The sequence below is a fragment of the Toxorhynchites rutilus genome, chromosome 1, assembly GCF_029784135.1.
Source record: "Toxorhynchites rutilus septentrionalis strain SRP chromosome 1, ASM2978413v1, whole genome shotgun sequence".
NCBI lineage: Eukaryota > Metazoa > Arthropoda > Insecta > Diptera > Culicidae > Toxorhynchites > Toxorhynchites rutilus.
The window spans coordinates 148770023-148795743 of NC_073744.1; the positions used below are offsets into that span (position 1 = coordinate 148770023).

General features: G+C 36.9%; 1 protein-coding gene and 1 long non-coding RNA gene across 2 annotated transcripts in view; one reads left to right on the plus strand and one right to left on the minus strand.

Moving 5' to 3' along the window:
* Positions 1-206: 206 nt before the first annotated feature.
* The window catches only part of LOC129762789 (uncharacterized), a 54293-nt gene continuing 28778 nt past the window's right edge, over positions 207-25721 (minus strand). The window contains exons 4-6 of the mRNA XM_055761330.1: positions 20523-20656; positions 20203-20458; positions 207-4404 (exon numbers count right to left, since the gene is read on the minus strand). Of these exons, the coding sequence (XP_055617305.1) occupies positions 4301-4404; positions 20203-20458; positions 20523-20656 (494 nt within the window). The 3' untranslated portion in view covers positions 207-4300. The remainder of the gene's footprint in view (positions 4405-20202; positions 20459-20522; positions 20657-25721) is intronic.
* Positions 9415-10631, plus strand: LOC129762790 (uncharacterized). The gene is made up of 3 exons (XR_008740716.1): positions 9415-10035; positions 10094-10333; positions 10400-10631. It is a non-coding gene; the product is annotated as an uncharacterized LOC129762790 (long non-coding RNA).

Here is a 25721-nt window from a genome sequence, read left to right on the forward strand (position 1 = left end):
CGAAGCCAACGGGGTCACCTTCCTGCCAAAGGAAATGAACCCGCCCAACGCGCCGGAGCTTCGCCCAATAGAGAAATATTGGACGATTATGAAGCAGGCCCTCCGGAAGAACCCAAAAGTTGTCAAATCGGAGGCGGACTTCAAGAGAAAATGGATTTCTGTTAAAAAAAAACTACAACCTGACGTTGTACAGAACCTTATGGACGGGGTAAAGAGGAAGGTACGAGCATACGGGCTTGGGCTCGAAGTATGAAAAATGGAAAATGCCAAAAGTTGTTTAATAGTTTTTATTTTACTATCTAAAATTTTCGAAAGGATCGGTCTACTGGGCGAATTTCTACAGCGTTTTTTCCGTGATGCAATTTGATGTGACACACCCTTTACTGATATGCTACAGACTTTCTTACAAAATACTGATAGAGGGGAAGCACTGGGATTAATTTTCGTAAATGGGGGAATGGAGCATAAAAGGTTTAAAAACGCTGCTTTAAGGGGATGATTCAAAAATCAAATTCCTCTTTTATTTTCAAAAAACGAAAAATACATGCAAAAAAAAACCAATAAAGAAAAAAATAGTTTTAACTCGATTATCCGGAGTGAAAAAAAATCAATACTCCGGATAATCGAGTCCGACCTGTACAATCAATAATGACAAAACCAAAACCTATCGCATTGGGCTCGCAGCAAACAATCTTTGTGATTGTGGCGATGGCTACCACGACATCGAGCATGTTGTCTGGTCGTGTATCCGGTTCCATGCTGCTCGCTCTCAGCTCTCTAGAGCACTGAGAGCACAAGGCAGACAATCGGATATCCCCGTCCGGGATATCTTAGGTAGCCGGGATCCTGATCTTCTGCTTCATCTATACCTGTTCCTCAGAAACGCCGATGTCAACGTTTAATGATGTTTCCTTCGTTGTGTCCCCGTTTCATATCCCTCCTATCCGATCGATAAACTTTTACTTAGTCGCGGCAATACATACACACACTCTTTACAGATACACGGGCCAAAGGTCGTGCAGTCCACTGATCATTCAACAAGAGCCAAAGGTTGTACCGCTCATGACAACTCTACACGAGCTGATGATTGCACCGGCTAGTGACCATTCTATCCTGGATTCCTCGAGTCGAGAAAGACGCACCACGCTAGATATGAGGTACAGACTAGGGGGGCGTTGCTGATTAATGGTCAGCTGCATCCCAATAGGAAGTATCCCGTGTCGGGCACACGTACAGAGCATTGGAGACAGCAACATCCCAATTACGAAAACACTTGTAATACTAACCTCGAGCCAACCGCGAGTAATCGGTTATATATTACTAACATAGATAATAAGAAAAATTGTCAAAGTATTGAGCTCCCGGCCCCGTGAGGCTAACGCCATATGAGCCTTGATAAAAATATATATTTTGGAAAAAAAACCAAAACCTGAAATTTTTGCAAGCGTGGCATTCTTCCAAGAATGACTAGCTAATTAGCTTTAATTTGATATGTCGACCGTCTAAATCGGTTCAGTAGTTCACAAGTTATGATTTTTTTTAAAATGCCATTTTTGGAAAAAGGGTAAAAAGATATATTTCGATATTTCGGATCACCCTAAATGAAAATGGGCACCCTAACGAAAAAAAAATTAAAAATACGGGTCTAATAGTTGTGATATAGAACGAAACTACCACTTTTTACGAAAAGTTGAGAACTACTATATCGGTTTGACATGGAATGGCTGTATATATAAAAGAAAGATATTTAGAATAAAAAGGGAAAATTCGAAAAAAGTGAAAATCATCATTTAAATCAATTTCATAGATCTGAACGATAACATACACACTCTCTTGAAGTGTTTTTGTTATTTTTACCAATCAAACTATTCTGTATAAATACAATATATGGCAGAACAAAGTTTGCCGGGTGAGCTAGTAATGTCATATTTTTGTTCCGATATTTTTGTCCATCACATCTCCACATACTAAATATGTTCCTAAAATATTTTAAAGCTTGAACAATTGGGCTTCAAAATGACGTACATTCAATCTATATGCGTTGATTTCTAAGGACCTTCTCCCTTGTTTCTTCAAATGAAATTTACACACTGGAAACGAATTACATATAAATCCATACATATTGTAATAAATTCCAAAGATTTTGCCACCGAATCCTGATTTTTGTAAAAGTCAAACAAATCCGTGGATCTGCGAAAATATAACTACACTTCTACTGCGAAATAGGGTTCCACTATCAATGGTTCTTTCTTTCAAGCCATCGCTTTAAAGATTCATCTCCATCCAGGCAGCTTGCGAAGTGAGTGAAAAATATAGACATAAATCTAGCAGAGCCAGAACGTCACTTCCCGACTTCGCCTCGGTGACAACTGATTCCGAAAGCCAAATCTCGAAGCAACCGGCGGAAACAACCCCCTTCTCGAGTGACATAAACACAGCCACATACGTACCCATCCATCCAGGGAATGCTTGTTTGCGCATTTCGTCAGTCAAATCCCCCCACCCTGTAGTGCCACCCTCTGAACGGGCGAGCTTATCATGTCGGATAAAGCGACTAGCCCTTCCGAGTTCCACAATGTCGCACAACAAATAGCGCACGGATCCAAAGTTAACAATCGAGGAAATATTGTGTAGTTCATGCATGAAAGCAAGTACACACAGACGCACCCACGCCCACACCCACAGTGCCGCGGGGGGATTCGACAGCTATGATGTTCACCGCCCCGCGAGCATCAAATATTCAGCAATTTCAGACCCCATCGCGGACCGATATCAGGTGCCGGAAGACGCGCTGTCAAGAGCACCCAAACGCACACACACACACGTTCCTCGGGTGTGATATTGCGAAATGGAGCCCTTTATCAAGGTTCGAAGTGGGTGGAGAGAGATCCGAATTGAATGTGCTTCTAGTTATCGAGCAGTGAGCCATCCAAACGGGAATAATTTCGAACATTTGTATAACGACCCTCGAACGTGTCGAGACAAAAATTTCAGAACAGGAACCGTTTCTAGCAACTTCAGTTCCACACTCCTCCACTTTGAAACTATCAAATGAATTTCCGGGGATCATTCGCTGCCACGGACAGCTATGACGACAGCGCCGATGACGGACGAATCCACCCCGTGTGGCTAAATCCGACAAAGTCAGACCTTCGCCCCTCCCGCGCTTAGGGCTTCGGGTCACCACCATAGTGGCGGGCGACGGTGAAGTGGACGCATCTGGCGGTGATCTACGGGATCGGTGCTTCCTAGTCAAGAGTAGGAGAAGTGGAGATAAAATATTAATAGAAATAAAACAAAGAAAACAAAAACAGTGAAAAAGGGGAGGAAGAGAAAAAAAAATGGATTACGACAGCGACGGTGATGATGAGAAAAATCCTTTCCCTTTTTTTCTTTACTTTATTTTTTTGTTCGCTTTTGAATATCTCCTCTCTGCGCCGGACATAGTGGTGCGGTTATACCACACCCTTCCCACGCCCATTAATTCTCGACTATGACTCGCAACTGTTTAACTTTCACACTTTGTCCGCTGCTACATGGGATGGACCTCCAGTCAGCTCCACTCCGATTACCACTCTGCTGCTACTGACGGGTTTCTTGTTCCATTTTTCTGCTGCTGCTGCTGCTGCTATTTGCTTCTTTTTTGTGTGTTGCTGATTTCTGTGTAAATATGCTGTTAACTAAATGTTACAAAAATATTTATAAAAACTATCTAATGTAACCCTATTTTTCTTCTCTCCCCTCCATCTCGTGACGCTCGGTTTGTTCATTTGTTCTCAGTTTTTCTTTTATCTTCCGTCGGGCAATAGTTTGCTTAACGCTAAATAGGATTAGTTTGTCTTAATCTTATGCCAAGAAGTAGAGAAGGAGGATAGAAGGGAGGGGCAACATACGTTTCCTCCATCCACCGGGGGTGCGGTTGTCGTTTTTTGGGGTTAGAGAATTCGGTGTTAGCTATTTACAGAGTATAGCGTTAAAACAATGTCGAATATACACAAACATCAGCGAATTAACCGGCCCCAAATCATTCTATGTTTCATTCGTGCCTATAGCTAATGGGAATCGTTAACGAATCATTAAATTGTTCTACAAAATTAACAACTAGTGTAGTTCGTTCCGTGTGGTCTGTGTATGATTATGAATCTGAATATTTCTCTCCAGCAAAAGAGTCACACTCGTTTGTTGATTTGTTTTTGTTTTCACTGTTTCACTGTTTTTTTTCTTTTCTCTTACTTGACGCTTCTAAAGACGATACCTACGATACCTCCTGCCGCAATTGATTCAGCTGCATCCATGGAGCTCACAGTGGTGCGAATGAAAGTATCACCAGAAACATGAGAGCTAGGAGTGTTAGGTATGTTTGTTGCTGCCGGTGAAGCTGGGACCGATGATGCAGCGAGTGCGCTGTGGATTAGAATAATTGAATAACAATCAATAAAATAAACCTTCTAAGAAAAAATTGACAGATTGAAGTAGTTCAGATTTAATGTTGAGCAACGAAAACTGTATGAAATAAAACGCTTGAACAATTTCTAAATAGATATTCTAGAAGCTGAAATTATAACTTGAATCAGCAAACTGAATCCGGCGTCGGATTCTGGAAATCGAATCCCTGGATGTCGAGAATTGATATAATGAGTGATTTGGACCATTTTTTTTTTATATTCATAGATTAATCGTTGTATTACAACTGAAATTTTTTTTGTATCGCTAATGAATTAAAATTTATTCCAAAATGTTTACAATCCTTAACAGGTTGAACCCCAGATTGATCTTGCTGCGCGTTCCATTCAGTCCGCAACAAAAGTGTTTTTACAATATCAATGTCGATCCCTGCTCATTATTTCAACTTTAGTTTACTCAAATACTAAAACGGAGTGGGTTATATCTATGGTATAACCGTAATGGTGACGTAGGACTATCGTTGATTTAGTGTTGTTGAATCTGAATCCATTCTGAATGAATGAATATATGAATATTTGGGGGACTTCGAAAACGAGAGCGTTACGTTGAAGGTACAAGGTTTTATGCATCCAATATTGGATACGAAAATATCCTACTGATGGGGAAGCATAATCTTCAGAAGCTTCCCTGCTAACTACACTTGATTGAAAAATCACAGAACCAAATGTATTTGGTCGCAGTGTTATATGGTTAGAAAACATTAAAATAAACTCTTTCGCTTGCATGTTATCTTCAATGCCAAGGGGAACTGGCAAATTATTTTGTAGCAGCGGTATCTTACCGGATTCTTCCCGAAGTCCACCACCAGTGGGTAATGCTAACTCGATAACCACCTGTTAATTGCACTCGATTGAAAAATAACAAAACCAAATGTATTTGGTCGCAGTATTATATGGACAGAAAACGTTACTCTTTCGCTTGAATGTAATTTTCAATTCCAAGGGGAACTGGCAGATTATTTTGCAGCAACGATCACTTCTTTCCGGATTCTTCTCGATAACCAGTAAACGTAAAGAGTTGCGCGCGCGTGTGTGTGTGTGTGGCGGTTGCTCCGATGTCTCAAGCGGAACCAATTTTCGATGCTGGTATTCTCTCGGTCGTCTTCTCTTCTTCTGATAGATCGGCTTTTCTGCGCTCCGTCACAGTCCCAAACAAACTGAATGCGTTTCAGGTTAGGTCAGGCCATCCAGCTCGTCCCAGCCAGTGTTTTTTTTTTTTTTTTTTTTATATCTGTATTATAGTGACTTTCAACACTTTTGGCTGGTTCGTCACTTTTTACTTCCAATTTTGGAAGAATGTTGGGAGTGAGAATTGAACTCGTGATCTTCAGCGTGAGAGGTATGGATGTTACCACTACGCCAGATCGGCTCCTAGGCCCAGCCAGTGTTGTAAACGGTCGACATTTCTCTCAACCATCACATACTGCCTTTGCTCAAGAGTTACGGCTCAATATGTATTGCGAATGTAACCAAGAATGCATTGCTCGGTTCTAACAGTCACATCAGAAATAAACGCACAGCCGCAAACACGACTATCAATTGAACGTTCATATGTTTTCTCTTTCTGTCGACCGTACCCAGAAGAGCGATGAAAATATGCTATTTCCATTCTACCATTCGTGCTCATAACCATCCCTCAATTCCGGCTAATATGACTGTAGTTTTAATGTCATTTGACATTAAAACTGCAGTGGTGTGCATTCTTTTTCTCCCTTTATTCTGCATTCAAGCGTAGCTGCACATATACATCCACCTGCTCACTCACACATCCATACACGATGGATGGTATTGAGACGGATTGCTATATCAAAGCAACCGTCGAACTCTCCCCTATCAATGTGCGAATGTGTTGAATGAACGTTTTCAGCGGTGAGCGTTCCCCGTGAACACTGTTGTTTAATTACGGGGCGATGGATATCTAATGTATAGGACGAAAAAAAGCCGAAATGTCATATGACATTTTTAGTTCGACGGTTGTTTGACTGTTCATTTTATGATGTTCATTAATGACACAGCACATACGTCTCCATGAACAGTCATACGATGGTGACCATTAGCAACACTGGTCCCAGCTCGTTCAACTCGTTCAGTAACGATGTTGTCTTGTCGATGTCCTCACGAAAAATGAATGCGTTTCATGGATAGAATGGTTTTGTATTATAGAGACTTTAAACTTTTCAGTTCATTCGTCTCTAGCCTTGAGAAAGGCCCTTGGAACTCTACTCTAACTCCTGCATTATACCTCCACCCTCATTGCATTGAGAAAGGCACTCGATCCCTCGCCGTCCAGCTCGTCCAGTAACGATGTTGTCCAGTCGGTGTCCACACAAAGAATGGTGCGTTTCACCACCAGAATATCGCTTAAGTATGCTTTTTGTCCGTGACTGAATCGAAATAAGGTGTGGTTTACGATGGCAATTTGGAAGGCAAACTAGAGGCGAATGAACTCTCTGAGTTTGAAACTTTCGGCTACTGAGCAATAATCGATTGAGAATTATGTTTTTCGCGATGTGAAACATTTTCCGTTGCGCATCCAATATTGGAAACGAACATATCCTACTGATGGGGAAGAATAATGTTCAGAAGCTTTCCTGCTGATTGCATTTGATTGAAAAATCACAAAACCAAAAGTATTTGGTCGCTGCGTTATATGTTAGAAAACATTAAAAAAAAACTTTTTCGCATGAATGTATTTTTCAATTCCCAGTGGAACTGGCAATTATTTTTCAGCAACGATAATATCTTTGCTGATACTCTCTTGGTCACCTTCTCTTCTCCTTCTGATGGCTCGGCTTTTCTGCCCTCCCTCACAGTTCCAAACAAACTGCATGTCTTTCAGGTCAGATCAGGCTAGGTAACGAATCCCTCGATCCCTCGCCGTCCAGCTCGTCCAGCACGTTCACCTCGTTCAATTACGATGTTGTCTTGTCGATATCTTCACGAAAAATGAATGCGTTTCACCACCAGAATATCGCTTAAGTATGCTTTTTGTGCGCGATTGAATCAAGAGAAGGTGTGGTTTACGATGGCAATTTGGAAGGCAAACTAGAGGGGAATGAACTCTCTTTCGGCAACTGAGCAAAAATCGATTGAAAATTATATTATTTTCACGATGCGAAACATTTTCCGTTGCGCGCGCATACAATATTGGATACGAAAATTTTCTACTGATGGGGAAGAATAATTTTCAGAAGCTTTCCTGTTAATTGCGATTGATTGAAAAATCACAAAACCAAATGTATTTGGTTGCAGTGTTGTATGGATAGAAAACATTAGAATAAACTCTTTTGCATCAATGTATTTTTCAATTACCAGGGGAACTGGCAGAGTATTTTTCAGCAACGATTAGTTCTTTCCAGATTTTCCTCGATACTCGAAGCCCACCAGTGGTTTATGCTAACTCGATAACCACCTGTTAATAGCACTTGATTCAAGAATCACAAAACCAATTGTATTTGGTCGCAGTATAACATGGATAGAAAACGTTAAAATAAACTCTTACACTTGAATGTAATTTTCAATTCCAAGGGGAACTGGCAGATTATTTTGCCGTAACGTCTTTCCGGATTCTTCTCGATTTTTCTCGAAGTCCACCACCAGTGGTTAATGCTAACTTGATAACCACCTGTTAATTGCACTTGATTGAAAAATCACAAAACCAAATGTATTTGGTCGCTGTGTTATATGATTAGAAAACATTAAAATAAACTCTTCCGCCTGAATGTATTTTTCAGTTCCCAGGGGAACTGGAAGATTATTTTTCAGCAACGATTGAATCTTTCCGGAATTTTCTCGATGCTGAATGGCACCCAAACGAAGAGTTTCGCACGTGTATGTGTGTGTGTGTGTGTGGCGACTGCTCCGATCTCTTCCCGGGGAACCGTTTGTGGCATCACTCTCCTCCTGATGGATTCTCTTCTGGCCTAAGGTTCACAAACAGGCTCTTGGTGACACCGTTCATCCGCGCTTTCATGATAAACGAAGAGCTTCACCACAACAGCGACAACATGCTCCAATCGCTGTTCAATTATAATTGAGTGGGTTTACGAGCGGCGCTCGCTTATATACCGATTGGTGATTTCAATAGCCTGTTTTGAAAGCAATTTTAAGGCTATTGAAACAAGGTTTTGGATGAAAAAGTAACAAGTATATAACGCGTAGACATTTTATCTTTCGAATGAAGTGTGTATCATACCATTTCGTTCAGTTGTTTAAGAGCTATTAACGCCCAAAATCTCGGTGTCCGGCGTAACGCTTTCGTTTTCGAAACTTTGATTTTACACCCCGGTATAGAAATGAAAGACGTAGTCCTACGTCAAAAAAAATAAGAAAGTCTTCAAAATCTCACATTATGTAGAGTGAAATATGCTCTTTCAAATGCCAAAAATTAATATTTTTTATGATTGCCTCAGAAAGAACTACAAACAAATCAAGAGGGCATATTTTTGGGTAAGAAATACAGGGGAACTTTGATATAACATCACTCGATATGGCGTACACATTTTCAAAGTGTATAGAAATAATTTTTTTGAATCCTTTTTTCTTAAAATGCAATAAATTATCTGTGTGTGGATACTAAAACATGTGTTGTACCTGGATTCTAAATGAAATGAATTCTTATCAACAGTACGAAGGGAAAATTCATGAGAAAGGCTGGCTTCGTCTTCTAGATGAATTTATTCATTAACCTTACCCAAACAGCAACACAATAAAGTAATACAAGCAACGTTTCTGAGTTCTTTATTATGCTTCGATATAACGTACAATTCGATACAACGTACAATTTTCAATGTGAAATGTACGTAATATCGAAGTTACCCTTTATCAATAACTTTGAGTAAAGTTGAGATATTGACAAATTCTGCTTTGCGAGTTATTGGTATTAGTCTAGGTAGTGCGGACTGAATCAAAACGGCTGTCAAAAAAGATCCAATTGAAATGTCAAAAAAGATCCAACGATGAGGAGTGTTGTTCTTCTTATGATAATCAACACTATAAAAAAGGTATTGTTATCAAAGGCAAAAATAATTAAATTTTTAAAATGCACGAACTACATTTTTCCGTCAATTGTTTAATTAACCATTGCAACCTCCAAAAACGAATAAGCTTAGTTCACTCAAAGATTTTCATGTGGGAGCAAAATTCGACATTGGCGAATTTCGTTACGTACATACATAGCAAAAATGAAATGTCATAAGGTATCAAAACATTTCACTGTGAAAATGGACGGGACGTAACGTCGGCGAAAACAGTTTTGTTGCTGAAGCTGGGCTTCATATAACACCAGAAAGCAATCAGTGACAAATTCTTTGCACAGTTATCACTATAAAGAACAACCTATACCTGGAAGCAATAAAAAGCACTAATCTTGGAATATTCTCGTTGGTGGGAGCCTGTGGAAACGCCTGTGGAATATATTTATTCATGGAGTACAAAAATATTTGATCGCCGATAATGCTGATCTGTGCAAAGGGAATTAGTGTTTTGAATTCATCGCTACAGTATTACGAAGTCGATCGCCGAGCATGCCACATTAGAAACAGTGACAGTTCTTGTGCTTTCAACATTCTTGGTAAGTTTAGCTTGTTGAAGAGATAGAGGAAGTTCTCAATTTCATTTTGTATTTGCAGAATTCAATCAGATAAAGGACAAATCGGACGACACAGTATATATACGTGTTGAATTTGATCGAAACTGTGTATACGAACTCTGAGTTAGTTCCATGATGTTAGTGTTAGGCTTTCATTTTTCAAAAGGATCAAACTACAACAAAGTTTCAAAGATTCAAAGGAACTAGCTACCTTCAGCAATACTCATCTTAACATTCGATTTCCTTGAATGACTAACGAGTTGTCTCAAAGTCTTGAAAGGTAAGAATGTAAGAACTGATTTACTTGTATGGAACATGCTCTAAAGTTTTATTTTTGCGGTTGCAGGCAAATATCGTTCGGTGTTAGTATTAGAGAACTTTGTATCGATTTTCCAGAACAGTTTCATCAGTGTCAGTAAATAAAATGCATTGCACGAAGATTATGGGAAGTAGTATTCATTACAATGCTTTTGCAGATTTCCGGCGTAGAGGAATAATATTTTAATTCAGATCTTTACAGCAATTTTATTCAAGTGTATTGTATCATTGAACGCTTATCATTGGAGTTCATGCATGAATATTAGGCTTTATTTATATTCTAGCAACATCGTTGTATTCAGAAATCAAATCTGTTAAGTTTCGCCGCTACTGCGAAATTATCAAAACACATAAAAGTAATCCAGGATTCAGGCTATCCAGCAGTTAATATTTTTCTGAAACAAATGAAGTCAGAGTCACGTAAATGTTTACTCCTACGATTTGAAAATATTCGATGAAAAGTGGAACGAAGAGATGCCAGATGGTTTTTAAAAAAAGTCTGTAAAAACATGTGAATGTCTGTTAAAAATGTGCATATCTGTAGGAATGTATTTTAACGTTAATTTTCACAGATTCATTAATACTTTGTACATCGCGATGCACGCAAAATTGTATTTTGTATATACTAGTTGACCCGGCAAACGTTGTTCTGCTATAAAAAATATTACGCAAATCATTCCTTGTATTCTATTCCCGATGTATTTCATTTACGAATCTGACATGTTTGTTCTCTTGAACGTTAAATGTAAAGTGAAAAAGAAATATATTTTATTTTTTATGAATGATTGTCCGTCATTATCAGTATTTCTTCGTTGTATATTGGACATCCACCAAGGCTTGCGGTCGGGTCGTTGGCTAAATCTTTAAGAAAATGCAGTGTGCATTTTCCATCCGCCATGCAAGGCTATAAAAGTTTTAGATCACCACACGACCATGAACCATGCCTGTGGTAACAATATCGAACAGTAACCCATATTTCGTCATAAGTATAACCCGAAAGCAAATTTAAGTTGTTGAAATTTGAATGAAAAGTTTTTTTCGATTTGTTTAACATATTGGGAATGCTTATAAGCTTAGTTAGCTTCATTATCATATGTTATACTGTCAGTCACCGGTGACTAACGTAGCCTGAGCGAAAACTCGGTGTCAGTCACCGGTGACTGTCAACGGCAGTCAACGTGTTAAATACTTTAAAAACATAGTCCTGACCCTAACTTATCTATTTTTATAAAAATCTCTTTGCATTTGAGCAAAACAATCTTATAACGATTATAAAATAATTATCAGAGACAATTTTCGTTCAAGATTTTTCCCTACCTGAAGAGAATGCAATTTTTCATTCATTGTGAATAATCGTATCGTCTCTTTCGTCTGCAATGATGTCAGGGCAAAAGTACTTATGAAATCATAAAAATGGTTGACGTGTACAAGTTATTGCTACCAAACAAAACACCAACAGAATGCAAAAGATACTGAAGTACTCGTCGGCCACTGAGCGATACTATACTCACGATATCACTGCGGTACGAACTATTTTGCGCACGTAACCAATGTGGTTACGCCGGACGGCAAAGTGCTAATAAATGACTCAAAAAATAGGTCTAACGTGTATCAGATGTGTATTGATATAAACTAAACATAAAAACTTTGTATGTAATAAAACTTTGGAAAAATGTCATACGGTGAGTCAAATATCTTTGATGTGATATCATTTTTCAAAAACCTGTGAAATATTGTTATATCCAAAAAGTCTGCAACAAAAATAAAATGTAAATTTACAGATATATCTGTAAATTTACAAACATATTTGTAAATCTGGCATCTCTGGTGGTCTGAGAATTTATTGCAAGAAATCGCTTGAAAACATGCATGAATTTGCTTGAAAATGAAGTGGATTGAGTCCGCACCACTTAGGTATTAGTAAGCTCAGAAAGTCTTTTGAAGAATAAAAAGTTTGCATGTATAATATATATACATAATATATATATATATATATATATATATATATATATATATATATATATATATATATATATATATATATATATATATATATATATATATATATATATATATATATATATATATATATATATATATATAAATGGATTTCTGTCTGTCTGTCTGTCTGATGTCTGATTCTTATGGACTCGGAAACTACTGAACCGATCGACATGAAAATTGGTATGTAGGGGTCGGGGAAGGTTTTCATGATAGTTTGAGACCTCTCCCCCCTCTCTAAAGGAGGGCACAAATTTCTGCATTACTCGAGAATGAATCAAGCAAATGAAACCAAATAAGACATATGGAGGTTTCAGGGTACAATAAATGTTTCTATGGTGGTTAGACCCTCCAGCCCCTCTCTGAGGGGTGGCTGCCATACAAATGAAACACAAATTTTCACATTACTCGAGAATTAATCAAGCAAATGAAACCAAATTAGGCATCTGGAGGTTTTAGGATGTTATAAATGATTCTATGATGGATAGATACTCCTCCTCCCTCTCTTAGGAGGGGCTGCCATGCAAATGAAACACAAATTTCTGCATTACCCAACAATAAATCAAATCACTCCATAATATTAGAGTGATTTGATTATTGCGCTGGCCACTCCATAATATTGATACGCTTTTCCTTGAACGACTACGAAACCAACATTGAGGTGTGTTTCGGATCTCCTTCTTGTTCGAAGGTATATCTGCGCCCCAGATATACGTTAGCCTTTGTGCAGACACTGGTAGTTTTCGCTTCAAAAACTCACCACCGACATGCTTGACTGTAGGCCGCAAACACTCATTTGTCAAACTTTTACCGGTTCGCCGCCATTTTTTTATGATACACTCTGACCCAAATAGCATTACTTTCGTCTCGTCTGAACAAATCACCGTATTCCGGTCATCACTGGTCCATGAAAAGTGGTCCTGGGCCAACTTCAATCTATTTTTGATATTTTTTTGTGGAAAACTATGGATTCTTAAGCGCTACTCTGCCCTTTTTTATAAAGACGATTTCGTACGGATTGTGATGTAAGTTGAACGGAAAACTCGCTTTCAATCTGTTCCGCAATTTTCGGAGCTAATATTCCCCGCTCAGTACATCTGCACAATCCTAGCGACCACATATTTGTAAAGCTGGACAATATCGGCAATATCATGGTAGCTTTTGCTAATTTTGTATTGTTCAATAATCAAATTTCGGATGCTGATCGGAATGTAAGCTTTTTTGGACATTTTCAGCAATTCCAAATGAAATCGTCCTAAAAATGCAGATTTTAATAACTTGTATTTTTGATTCGAATGAAAGTGTGTATTCCGTTTGGGTTGGAGGAAATATGAGTTTTTCACAGCAATTGGGAATTTTTTGACTCAAGCGTAACTTTTGAAAAGGGCGTATCGATTTTAGTACGAGAAATCTTTATAATTTATATCTCAAAAAATATGAGTCGTACCGAAATAGTGTCGTAGAAAGAGTTATAGAGTATTGATGATTGAATATGAAAAAAATGTACACTGAGAAAAAAAAATTAGTACTCTTTTTTTTATTTACAAAATAAAAATTCAATTTGCAATATCCTAAATACATATTTTTAAATTTTTAATTTTTTCATACAAAATAGAAGTTATGCAGAAAATTTGAAAAATGGGCCCAAGATGGTAAAACTATTTATGACAAACTTTGTGGAACATCGAATTTTTAGGAATTTTCGAAACTTCGAATTTTTGTATGTTAACAATCAGTTTTAGCCAAAAATTATGAATCCTGATGTGATTTAAAACAAAAAAGGTTATTATCAATCTCCTTCTAAATGTAGCCATTCTCGAAATATTTTTAAAAATATTTCTAATTCATTGTCTTTTTTATAGAAAATTAGTACTCTTTTTTTTATTTACAAAATAAAAATTCAATTTGCATTATCCTAAATACATATTTTTAATTTTTTTTTCATACAAAATAGAAGTCATGCAGAAAATTAAAAAAATGGGCCCAAGATGGTAAAACTATTTTTGACAAACTTTGTGGAAAATCGAATTTTTAGGAATTTTCGAAACTTCGAATTTTTGTATGTTAACAATCATTTTTAGCCAAAAATTATGAATCCTGATGTGATTTAAAACAAAAAAGGTTATTATCAATCTCCTTCTAAATGTAGCCATTCTCGAAATATTTTTTAAAATATTTCTAATTCATTGTCTTTTTTATAGAAAATTAGTACTCTTTTTTTTATTTACAAAATAAAAATTCAATTTGCATTATCCTAAATACATATTTTTAATTTTTTTTTCATACAAAATAGAAGTCATGCAGAAAATTAAAAAAATGGGCCCAAGATGGTAAAACTATTTTTGACAAACTTTGTGGAAAATCGAATTTTTAGGAATTTTCGAAACTTCGAATTTTTGTATGTTAACAATCATTTTTAGCCAAAAATTATGAATCCTGATGTGATTTAAAACAAAAAAGGTTATTATCAATCTCCTTCTAAATGTAGCCATTCTCGAAATATTTTTTAAAATATTTCTAATTCATTGTCTTTTTATAGTAAATAATCCCTTTTAATATGTTTGTCGTGTTATACGGTCATGTTCATGAAATTTTATGAATTTGCTTCTAATTTCCAACAACTTTTCCAAATACATCATCATGGTTCATTTTTTGACTCAAGCGTAACTCTTGAAAAGGGCGTATCGATTTGAGTAAGAGAAATCTTTGATAATTTATATCTCAAAAAATATGAGTCGAGCCGAAATAGTGTGTTAGAAAGAGTTATAGAGTATTGTTGGCTTAATTTGAAAAAAATATACACTGAGAAAAAATTAGTACTCTTTTTTCTATTCACAAAATAAAATTGTAATTTGCGATATCAAAAAATAAGTATTTTTTTATATTTTTTTTCAATTTTTTCATATAAAATAAAAGTCATCATGACGGTATAACACGACAAACATATTAAAATGGATTATTTACTATAAAAAAGACAATAAATTAGAAATATTTTTTTTAAATATTTCGAGAATGGCTACATTTAGAAGGAGATTGATAATAACCTTTTTTGTTTTAAATCACATCAGGATTCATAATTTTTGGCTAAAAATGATTGTTAACATACAAAAATTCGAAGTTTCGAAAATTCCTAAAAATTCGATGTTCCACAAAGTTTGTCAAAAATAGTTTTACCATCTTGGGCCCATTATTCAAATTTTCTGCATAACTTCTGTTTTGTATGAAAAAATTTAAAATTTAAAAATATGTATGTAGGATATTGCAAATTGAATTTTTATTTTGTAAATAAAAAAAAGAGTACAAGTAAATATAATAATAATAATATTTTTTTTTCTCAGTGTACATTTTTTTCATATTCAACCATCAATACTCTATAACTCTTTCTAAGACACTATTTCGGTACGACTCATAGTTTTTGAGATATAAATTATCAAAGATTTCTCTTACTCAAATCGATACGCAGTTTTCAAAAGTTACGCTTGAGTCAAAAAATTCCCAATTGCTGTGGAAAACTCATATTTCCTCTAACCCGAATGGAATACACACTTTCATTCAAATCAAAAATACTCATGTTTCGTCATTTGTCGTTTTCATTTGGAATTACTCTTTTGCAACAAATTACTTCCAATAGTAAGCGCGAACCTGTAATTTTTAGCAAGGGAACTTCAAGAGCGCTAAACGACAGCTAGACACAATGTTCATATTCGAGAAAGTTGCAGAATACACACTAAAACTCTGTAAAATACACTTAAATCGTAGTATCCGTTTGGGGGTGGATAACCTTCTTTTAGCGTGATACAGGGATGCCAGGTTTGAAGACATGTCTTCATTTTGAAGACATTTGAATTACAGTGAAGACATTTGATTTTGTGAAGATATTTTGAAGACATTATGAAATATGTGAAAACATTTCAGTATGATACCGAATGTTTGAGAGATATTATTTCCATAAAATGCTAACTATTGGCCGAAAATATCGTCAAAAGGAGTAAGGCTTTTGTCTCAGTGTCATTCGCTCGCTTTTTTTTTTATTAGTGTCACTTGTTTACTTCTCTCGCGTAACTTTTGAAAAGGCCCAATATAATATTTTCGTCAACTCAAGAAAAACGAAGTTGAAGACCTGAACATTATTCCGCGAATTGTCTTAAAAACTATCGATCTTTATCGCTCCTTTCAGCACTAGCAGTCAAGAATGACTCTGAAAAACCGATCGTAACTGTTGTTCCGTGATTTAAGATTAAAGTTGAAGCCTCGGTGCGAAAAATGTTGAATTGGACGTTTTGAATACCCGCGTTTGCACATTGGACATATTACGTTGCACGATAAGAATTTGAAACTAACTACTTGACAACTATCCAAACATCAGCATTCCGTTCTAAAGACTGATTATTATTGTTATCACTCGTTAAATTGTACTGCAATCGATAACAACACATGTAAGAAACAAAAACTCAAAACGACCGAAGTACGACTTCGTGTTGTTTTGACTGCTTTGTTACTTCGGACGTTTCGGGCGTCGGAGGACTGTGGCGTCCGAAGTAACAGCCGGGTGCTTAAAATCCGAATCTGTAAATTGGATATTTTTTTGTATCGACGATGAATAGATGAAGGAGATAGATACGTGAACGATTGTTTTTGCAATGCATTCAATGATTGAAAACTAACAGCGTGCATCCGTTAACTCGATTTGTTTACATTTGTTACATGGGACCTTTTCAAAAATTACGCGAGTTTTGTCCTTAGTAACCAACGGAGATTTTTGTCTCGGGGTCATTCAAACTTTCCCAAGCAGAAATCCACATGCATATAAAATTAATTCAACAACAAAACGACTTTTACTTCAAATTGGAGTCTATTCGGAGAGTCGCTTCACGACGTGACAGTCGATTTGCGCACATGTTTGAATTCTGAGAATCCGCGTAATTAAAAAAATGACAGGTGCAATGAACTCTTTTCATTTCTCTTTGTACTTTCGAGTCGCCCGACTCTTAGATTTGGGTGAGAATTTTCATATAACTTCGAAGGGAAAAATGTCACTTATACCTACTTGACTCTCAGAATAACCCCCATTGTGGAGAACTTCCAACGGTCTGAATACATATTGTCTCTAGAAGACATTAGTTCATTTGCGCTCGAGAATTCGAATGATTGCTACATTTTAATTTTAATTATTTTGGACCTATACTATCCAATAGTTTAACCTAGATCTTTCAAACGACCACTTCACAAATCGAAGGTATTCCGGTTACATACCGTTTCAATAATTAGTTTTATGGATATGGTTTGAGTTAAAACCAAAACTTCAAAGCTGAAATAAACAAATTGAGTTATCACAGTCCCGTTTTTGTGGACGAACTGAAGCTATATTCACTCAATCAACAGCTTATCAAGTCAATTATCATTTCTAAACTCATAAAATTTAATTCGCAGTTGCGCAATATATTCAAACTTGGTTCAAAAGTAAGGGGGGGGGGGGGGGTGTCGCCATGCAAATGAAACACAAATTTCTGCATAACACGAAGACTAATCAAGCAAATGGAGGCAAATTTGGCATGCGAATGTTTTATGGGACATGAAACGTTTCTATGGTGAATAGACACTCCTGAAGCATAATTCAAGAACTGATCAAACAAACGGATCCAAATGTGGCATGTAGAGGTTCTAGGAGGCAAGAAACATTTATAAAGTGGTTCAACACTCCACTCACCTTTCTAAGGGGGACTGCCATAGAAATGAAACACAAATTTCTGCATAACTCAAGAACTAATCAAGCAAAGGAACCAAATTTGGCATATGCAGGTTTTAAGGAGCAATCAATGTTTTATGTTGGTTTGAGACTCCTTTCCCCTCTCAAAAAGGGGGGGGGAGGAGAGTGCTAAACAACTCGAAAAACTTATCAAACAACTGGAATCAAACTTAGCATATAGAGGTTTTAGTGTGCAATAAATGTTTTTACGGTGGTTAGACTCTCCTCCCCTCCCCATCTTTCTGCATAACTCAAGAACTTATCGAGCAAACAGAACCAAATTTGGCATGTGGAGGTTTTAAGAGACAAGAAACGTTTCTTAAGTGGCTTGACACTCGCACCTCTCTCTACAGGGAGGGTCGTGGCATATAGAGGTTTTAGGGATCGATGAACATTTCTATGGTGGTTCGACACTCTTCCCCTCTCTCTAAGGGGAGGCTGCCATACAAACGAGACACAAATTTCTGCATAACTCGAGAACTAATAAAGCAAATGGAGCCAAATTTGGGATGTGAGGGTTTTTGGGTACGAGAAATGTTTCTATGACGGTATGACACCCCTCCCTTCTCTGGAATGTAGAGCGGGTTCCATAAAAATAATACACATATTCCAACCAAACATGATAATTGAAAATTTTCGGAAAACTCTGAAGGATTTTCATCGAAAAATTCAATTCGCATGTGTTCAACGATCACATATTGGCAATCGTTGTTAGTCCATTTGATGTTTGCGGTAACGAAGTTGATCTTTGCTCGAAAGTGGAAATGGATTTTAATGTGATAAAACGCACTCCTATATCTTCTTCTCTCTATATAAATAAAAATGGAATGGATGAGAGCAAAGCTCGAGATAGGAATTTTCCGATTTAGGGTTGTCTTTATTCTATCATATTTTCTGTATTAAACATTTATTCCATGTAACGGAAAAACATATTATTTGCAAGTGGATGAAAACTCTTACACGAGAATTGTGTCTGAAAATAATCTGATATTATAATGTCGAGTTTTGGTATAAATACTGAAATTTTAAAGTAAAAATAATTTTGAAGGGTAGATTAGAAGATCAATCAATGAACAGTTCTGCGATTGGACCCATGAACGTGAGCTTAGTAAAAAAAACGTGGATGGGATAACGAAAAATAAATTTTGGGCGGGACGAAGTTTGCCGGGTCAGCTAGTAAATAAATAAATAAATAGAAAAGTTCCACAAATCATATAAGATAGAAGAGTAGAAGAAAAATATAAATGTTAAAAATAGACAGAAATAAAAGAATCAGAGATTGTCAGTTAGAGAAACGCGTGGTTCAGATTCCCGTTCTACCGAACAGAAGTTTTGTTTTCCGTTCGGAAGTTCCAGTTGAGTTGCTTGTCCGCGGTTTGCGTAAGATTTTTTGTGAAGGTGCTGCCCAATCTGGTACAACCAGACAATTGATAGTTATCGTAGTATCGTAGTTCGTAGACGGTGGATTTGTACCCCAAGAAAAATTCAATCTGCGACGATACTTCAAAATTTAGCTGTGAATCTAGAATGGGTCTAGTGCACATTAGACCTCATTCAAAGATTGGATTTAGAGCTATTCTCATAGAAGTCTAGTGAATAAGGGCGGTCGAAATGACATTATCATGTCGAGAGATCGGGTTCGATTACCGTTCTGATCGGGCGATTTTCCGTCCAAGATATTTTTTCCGACTTGCACTGCGTATACGCGTATTCTGGAGCTTGCTACTCAGAATTCATTCAAGGCTTGTTATGTGGTATAACAAATCTCCACTAAGTACTACTAATAATAATGACGAAAGTAGTACCAACGTTGCGACAATGCGATGGAAGATCCCTTAAAAAATGTGACACGGAAATCGCTACCCGAAAATAGAAGATGGTCAGCGGCAATCGCTTTGAATAGTAAATGCATAATCAGTATTTTTTTTTAAGTAAGCTTCAAAGCTCGTAAAATAACAACGGAAGCTAAGTTCAAGCACTATTTCATTAAACAAATTTACAGTAAACGTTTAATACCAAGTTTCGACAAGGTAAAAATCAGACTTCAAATATTCTCGATTTTTTAAAAACCATTTCCATCTTACCCGCACTGCGCCAATTGATGAGCTTCTGGTTGCGCAGTTCATCCGTCATCGGTATGTAGATGACCTGCGTGGACTCTCGCGTGCCCTGGGGAATGGCGTCGATCCGGGCGAGACACTTGAGCATCAGTTTGCCCTTGATTTTACCCAGACGCGTCTCGTCGATGTGAAACCGGATCTCCAGCGTCCGGTAGCGCAAGATGAAACCATCATTCTCGACCGTGGTTTCCAGCTGTGGTTGCAGATAATCCGAAGGTACCTAAGAAAAGAAAAGAACACCTTCAGTTATAATCACACCTATGTTGGCAAAGGTTTGTACTCACAATTCGATCGTTGATGAACCAGTACAACCGTGCCGGTGGACTGGACATGTCCGAGGAACAGTTGGCCACCACGAAGTCTCCCAGAGCGTAGTTATGATGCAATCCGTTGATGATCGGATCGTACTGAGGAAGCACTGTGTAAGGGGCGAGATAAAATGTGAACAGGTAATTAATTTGTCATGGCTAAACAAACTATTTCCGACATTAGCTGATTGATGGCTCCAACTTGTTGAACATGCCAATTATCAGCGATGGTTTCTCAGCAGCAAAACCGTGAAAGCATTCGAACAGTTCCATTATTCAGATGGGCAGCAAATTCGGCAGCAAATTGATTACTGTTATTAATTATATCTGCCCTCGCACAAAAAGAAGCGAGAGACTAATGAAGCTCCAGTTCTGCGAGATCAATCAATGCTTCTGAAATGAGACCCAAAGGTAAAGCGCAAACCCAAACCCATCGCTCCTGTAGAGGGGCTTCTACAACTTCCCATTAAAGTGATGAGAGCAAAGTTTGTCTGCGATTCAGCTGAATCTAATTAATCTTTTCGGATCTTCCTAATGAGCTAGCCAATTTAGGTGGAAGGCAAGGAGCGAAGATCCGTGCTCAGCACCGTAAGGCACTGAGATGATGGTCCACACAACGACACCGGTAGCATGTAAATGTTCCGGGAAGCGGGAACCTTTAGAGCCAGTCTGTGGTCGAAAATGGTAGTTTTTGTTCAAGCGATTGGACAGATTCGCTCTCTTGGAGCTGGCAGGAGCAAGTTCAACCGGTTCCGATGTTTTAACAGGACGTTTTGTACGCTCAAAAATAACTTATGCATTAAAGAGAGTACAGAAATTCTATTTCCCCCTTTATTGTACTTTTAATTTAATGCAACATTTCATCAGCTGCCGAGCTTCATTTGCACGAGCAAAGTTTGAAACATTCCGCCAACTACACTCACCTTTACAGTTACTCTTCTGTCACCTCCGGGAAATTCTGCTCCCCCCCCCCCCACACACACACACATACCCCATCAGCCCATCATAATGAGCGTATTCCGTTGAAGCTAATTTGAAGCCATCAGCGATGGTGTTACGGAACCCGTTCGGCAGACAAGAACAAGCGAACGAGACTAAACTCCATCTCCGACAACTCGCACGCCCCACCAGCCTTCCAGTGTTCAACTTTTAAACAAGCTGGAGGGGATATTAGGTGTGAGGACGCATACCTCCACTCTCGATGGTACCGACTTTCGTCAGCTCGTAAAAGTCTGCTGCTGCTGCCGTGGCTTCAAATCGTCGGAAATATAGACAGCTTGCTCGTCGTCCACTAACTCAACTAACCCATAGCCCTCGTGAACGTCGTGAACGCCCACCATCCATGGAAGCGAGCAAATTGATGGCTAATTAATGTTGTTAATGTGCTTTTGTTGTAATTAAGAACATCCTCGCACACGTCGGCAGAGTTCCCGCATTTCCCGAGAAATGGTCCGTGTAAACGTTTCGTTCTGAGGTCCCGGAAAAATGTTAGTGGTTGCGAGTTATCTTGAGGGATGTTGTGTTTTGTTGCTAATTTATCTTTGTTTGACTTAGGACTACGTCTATCTTTAACACGTTGAGCCCCGACCGTATCAGGGGAGCGACAATGAACTTTCCGTATGGCCAACGTTGATGTCGAATCAGAAAATAAACAAATGTATGAAATATTTAGTATTAACATGAAAAACTCTTCTTTGCTGCGAGCGAATGTTGATTTTTTACGACTCAGGAAGTCGGAAATAGTAAATAATTTGGAACTTACGGACATGGGGTAAAACGGACATGTTAAGAAGAACTTCAATTATATATGCAGTTTAATATACTGGTTTTCGAAATAACTGGCAAAAAGTTTTATAAAAATTTGTTTTTCCATGCTTTTTACTGAAATTAAAACAAGCCAAAAAGTAAAACATTTTTAAACGGTTTTATTTAGCTTGCCCTGTAATCTGTTTGTATGTTTGTATGTTTGTAAGTTTGTAACATGTTTGTCTGTAACGCTTTACCACATTAATAGAAATTTGAAACCCTTTCTGTTGACCGATTGATCTGAAATTTGGAACACACCTTTATCTCTGTAGTCATTATAAAACTGCGTATTTCATGATCTTGAAAATCCAAGATGGCGGCCGCTACAAAATGGCGGATTGCATATTTTTTCAAAACCTTACCAATATGGGTATTTCCAAAACCCCGTTAATATGGGTATCAAATGAAATGGTTTCACTAGTAGAACACAGTTATTTATGAAAAATACAAACCCAAGATGGCTGCCACTACAAAATGGCATACTATATATTTTCTAAAAACCTCATTAATATGGGTATCAAATGGAAGGGCTTGACTAGTAGAATACGGTTATTTATGAAAAATTTAAATCCAAGATGGCTGCCACTACAAAATTGCGGACTACATATTTTCTCAAAACTTCATTATTATGAGTATCAAATGAAAGGGCTTGACTAGTAGAACATGGTTATTTATGAAAATGCAAATCCAAGATGGCTGCCACTACAAAATGGCGGATTACATATTATGTCAAAACCCCGTTAATATGGGTATCAAATGAAAGGGCTTCACTAGTAGAACACAGTTATTTATGAAAAATACAAACCCAAGATGGCTGCCACTACAAATTGGCGTACAAAATATTTTCTCAAAATCTCATTGATATGGGTATCAAATGAAAGGCCTTGACTAGTAGAATACCGAAGTTTTATGAAAAAATCCTAAATGGCGGACTGCATCTTTTCGCAAAACTTCATTAATATGGGTATCAAATGAAAGGGCGTGACTAGTAGATCACAGCAGATCATGAAAAATCAAAATCCAAGATGGCCGCAATCACAAAATAACAAATTACTTTATTAAACGGTTTTATTTAGCTTGCACTGTTTGTATGTCTGTAGGGTTGTCTTGAATTAATAGAAATTTGACCAATAGGAACTGACCGAATTTATAAAACACCTTTATCTCTGCTGTCATTTTTAAATTGCTTACCTTGAAAAATCCAATTTGGTCGCCGCTATAAAATAGCTGATTCCATATCATCTCAAAAAAAAGTTTGATTGAGATATGTGTATCAAACGAATGAACTTGACTTGGAAAACATACTATGTATTTCCTGTAATCCACTCAATATTGGTATCAAATAAAATTATTTGACTGATAGAATACAGTACAATGGTTTTATTGTAGAGAAATATTCTAATGAAACAGATAATGTACTAAAAACTAGAAAATAAAATTAGTTAAAAAAAACTTTTTAAGTTAAACGGTTTAATTGTAATTATACATAATAATTTACCAAGAGCTAGAAAATAATTAGGCAAGTAGCAGTTAGCAGTTATCACACCTCTCCTTCATTAGTCTAGAGCATTGATAAGACTAAAATAAAATCGTGGAGTACGTTGGATTTCCATTATCCACAATTAGCTACTTGCTCATATGACCCACGATTGTATTTTAGTCTTATCAATGCCCTAGACTAATGAAGTAGAGGTGTGATAACTGCTAACTGCTACTTGCCTAATTATTTTCGAGCTTTTAGTACATTAGTATGTTTAATCACAATTAAACCGTTTAACTTAAAAAGTTTTTTTTACTTATTTTATTATTTATCGCTCGCGAGAGGAATAATTTTGCTCGCTCTCAATGTTTGTGTGTCCAGTAACTGAAATAGATAAGAAGGAGAAAGCAATATATAAAAAAGTGTTGAATATTCTTCCCTTCACTTTCCATCATAATTATTAACTCTTTGTGGTCGTTTGTCTGCTCTCAGCCACCACAGCAAGAAACCATGCTAATATTATATTATAAACTAATACTCAATTAAGTATCAGTTTATGATATTCCCAAACGATGCTTGATGTCTAGTGAACCTGTTCACGAATCGAAAAGATGCTCCTATAAGTAAAAGATAACGGTACTCAGTATCAAACAAAGTAGTCACCCACATAAGCCAATGCACAGTGCGTTGAATGCATAGGATTGCGGGACAAAAATCATAACAGCAGAATTTAGGCATTGTAACACTTTGGAGTGATGGAAAAGATTGTTCATAAGCATCAGGACTGTTGTTTACATAAATGTTTCATGTTATTTGTATAATCGCATGAGTGTCTCAAACGACAAAATCGTTGTTCGTCTAAAGTGAAAAGTTCTGATCATTTCAGATACGTAGAAATCATTATTCGAGTAACTACTGGTTTAAATTATGTTGGAGTAGTTGTTTTTAAAGAGCAGAGTAATTGTTAGCATAAGTGTCTTAAGTCACCTGAATAATCTCATGTAAAAAAATCTTTGTTTGTTAGAAGTGAAAAGTGCTGATCTTTTCGGATACACATTGTTGGCAATAATTACACATTTATTGCATCATTGGCAAAACTGTCTCATATTCAACGGATAATAAAAATTAAATGATGTATTGATTATACTTCAATCCATAATGAATGAATCGGTTCAAGTACAAGTATTTTATGTCACGCTTTTAGCAGGGCTAATGCATTCATTTCTGGTTTGGAAAAACAAACTAATTCTCAATCAATTAAAAAAAGTTTTATAACACGTGTACACCTTGTTAGTGAATGCTTAACAACAATGAGAATTATATTCCGTGAAGGTGATTCAAATCACTCTCTTAATTATAAAATGATGTTTTATGCATAATCTTTCGGAAAAACATCAACAACTTATTCTTTGTTCCCAGTATTTCAAAAAACAACATCAAGTTCAATTGTCCCATGTTGTAATTCTAGGCATAACAGTCCCACCATGTATTTTTAAACCGTAATCAAGCGTAATTGATTCAAGTGAGTTTACTGCTTATAAAAACCCGATGTATTGCCAAACTGAAATGTTTAAAGGTTCTGGTAGACAAATATGCTAGAAAACTTTGATTGTATTTTTCTCAGTTGCTGATTTTGGAACATAGGACAACTATGCGTAGCACGGCAGTATAGTTCACAAAAAAATGTTTATTTTTCATATGCTTGCATGTATCACTGCTTTTTCAAGGAAAAATAATTCCGACCAGTACGACACCCATGTTTAAATTTAATACGACCGCAAAGGGTTAAATGGAGATCAAACTTAGTTCGTGTACGACATTTACATAATCTAGCAATATTTTATTTAATTTGAAGATGAATTGACAACAATAACATATGCCAAAGTCAT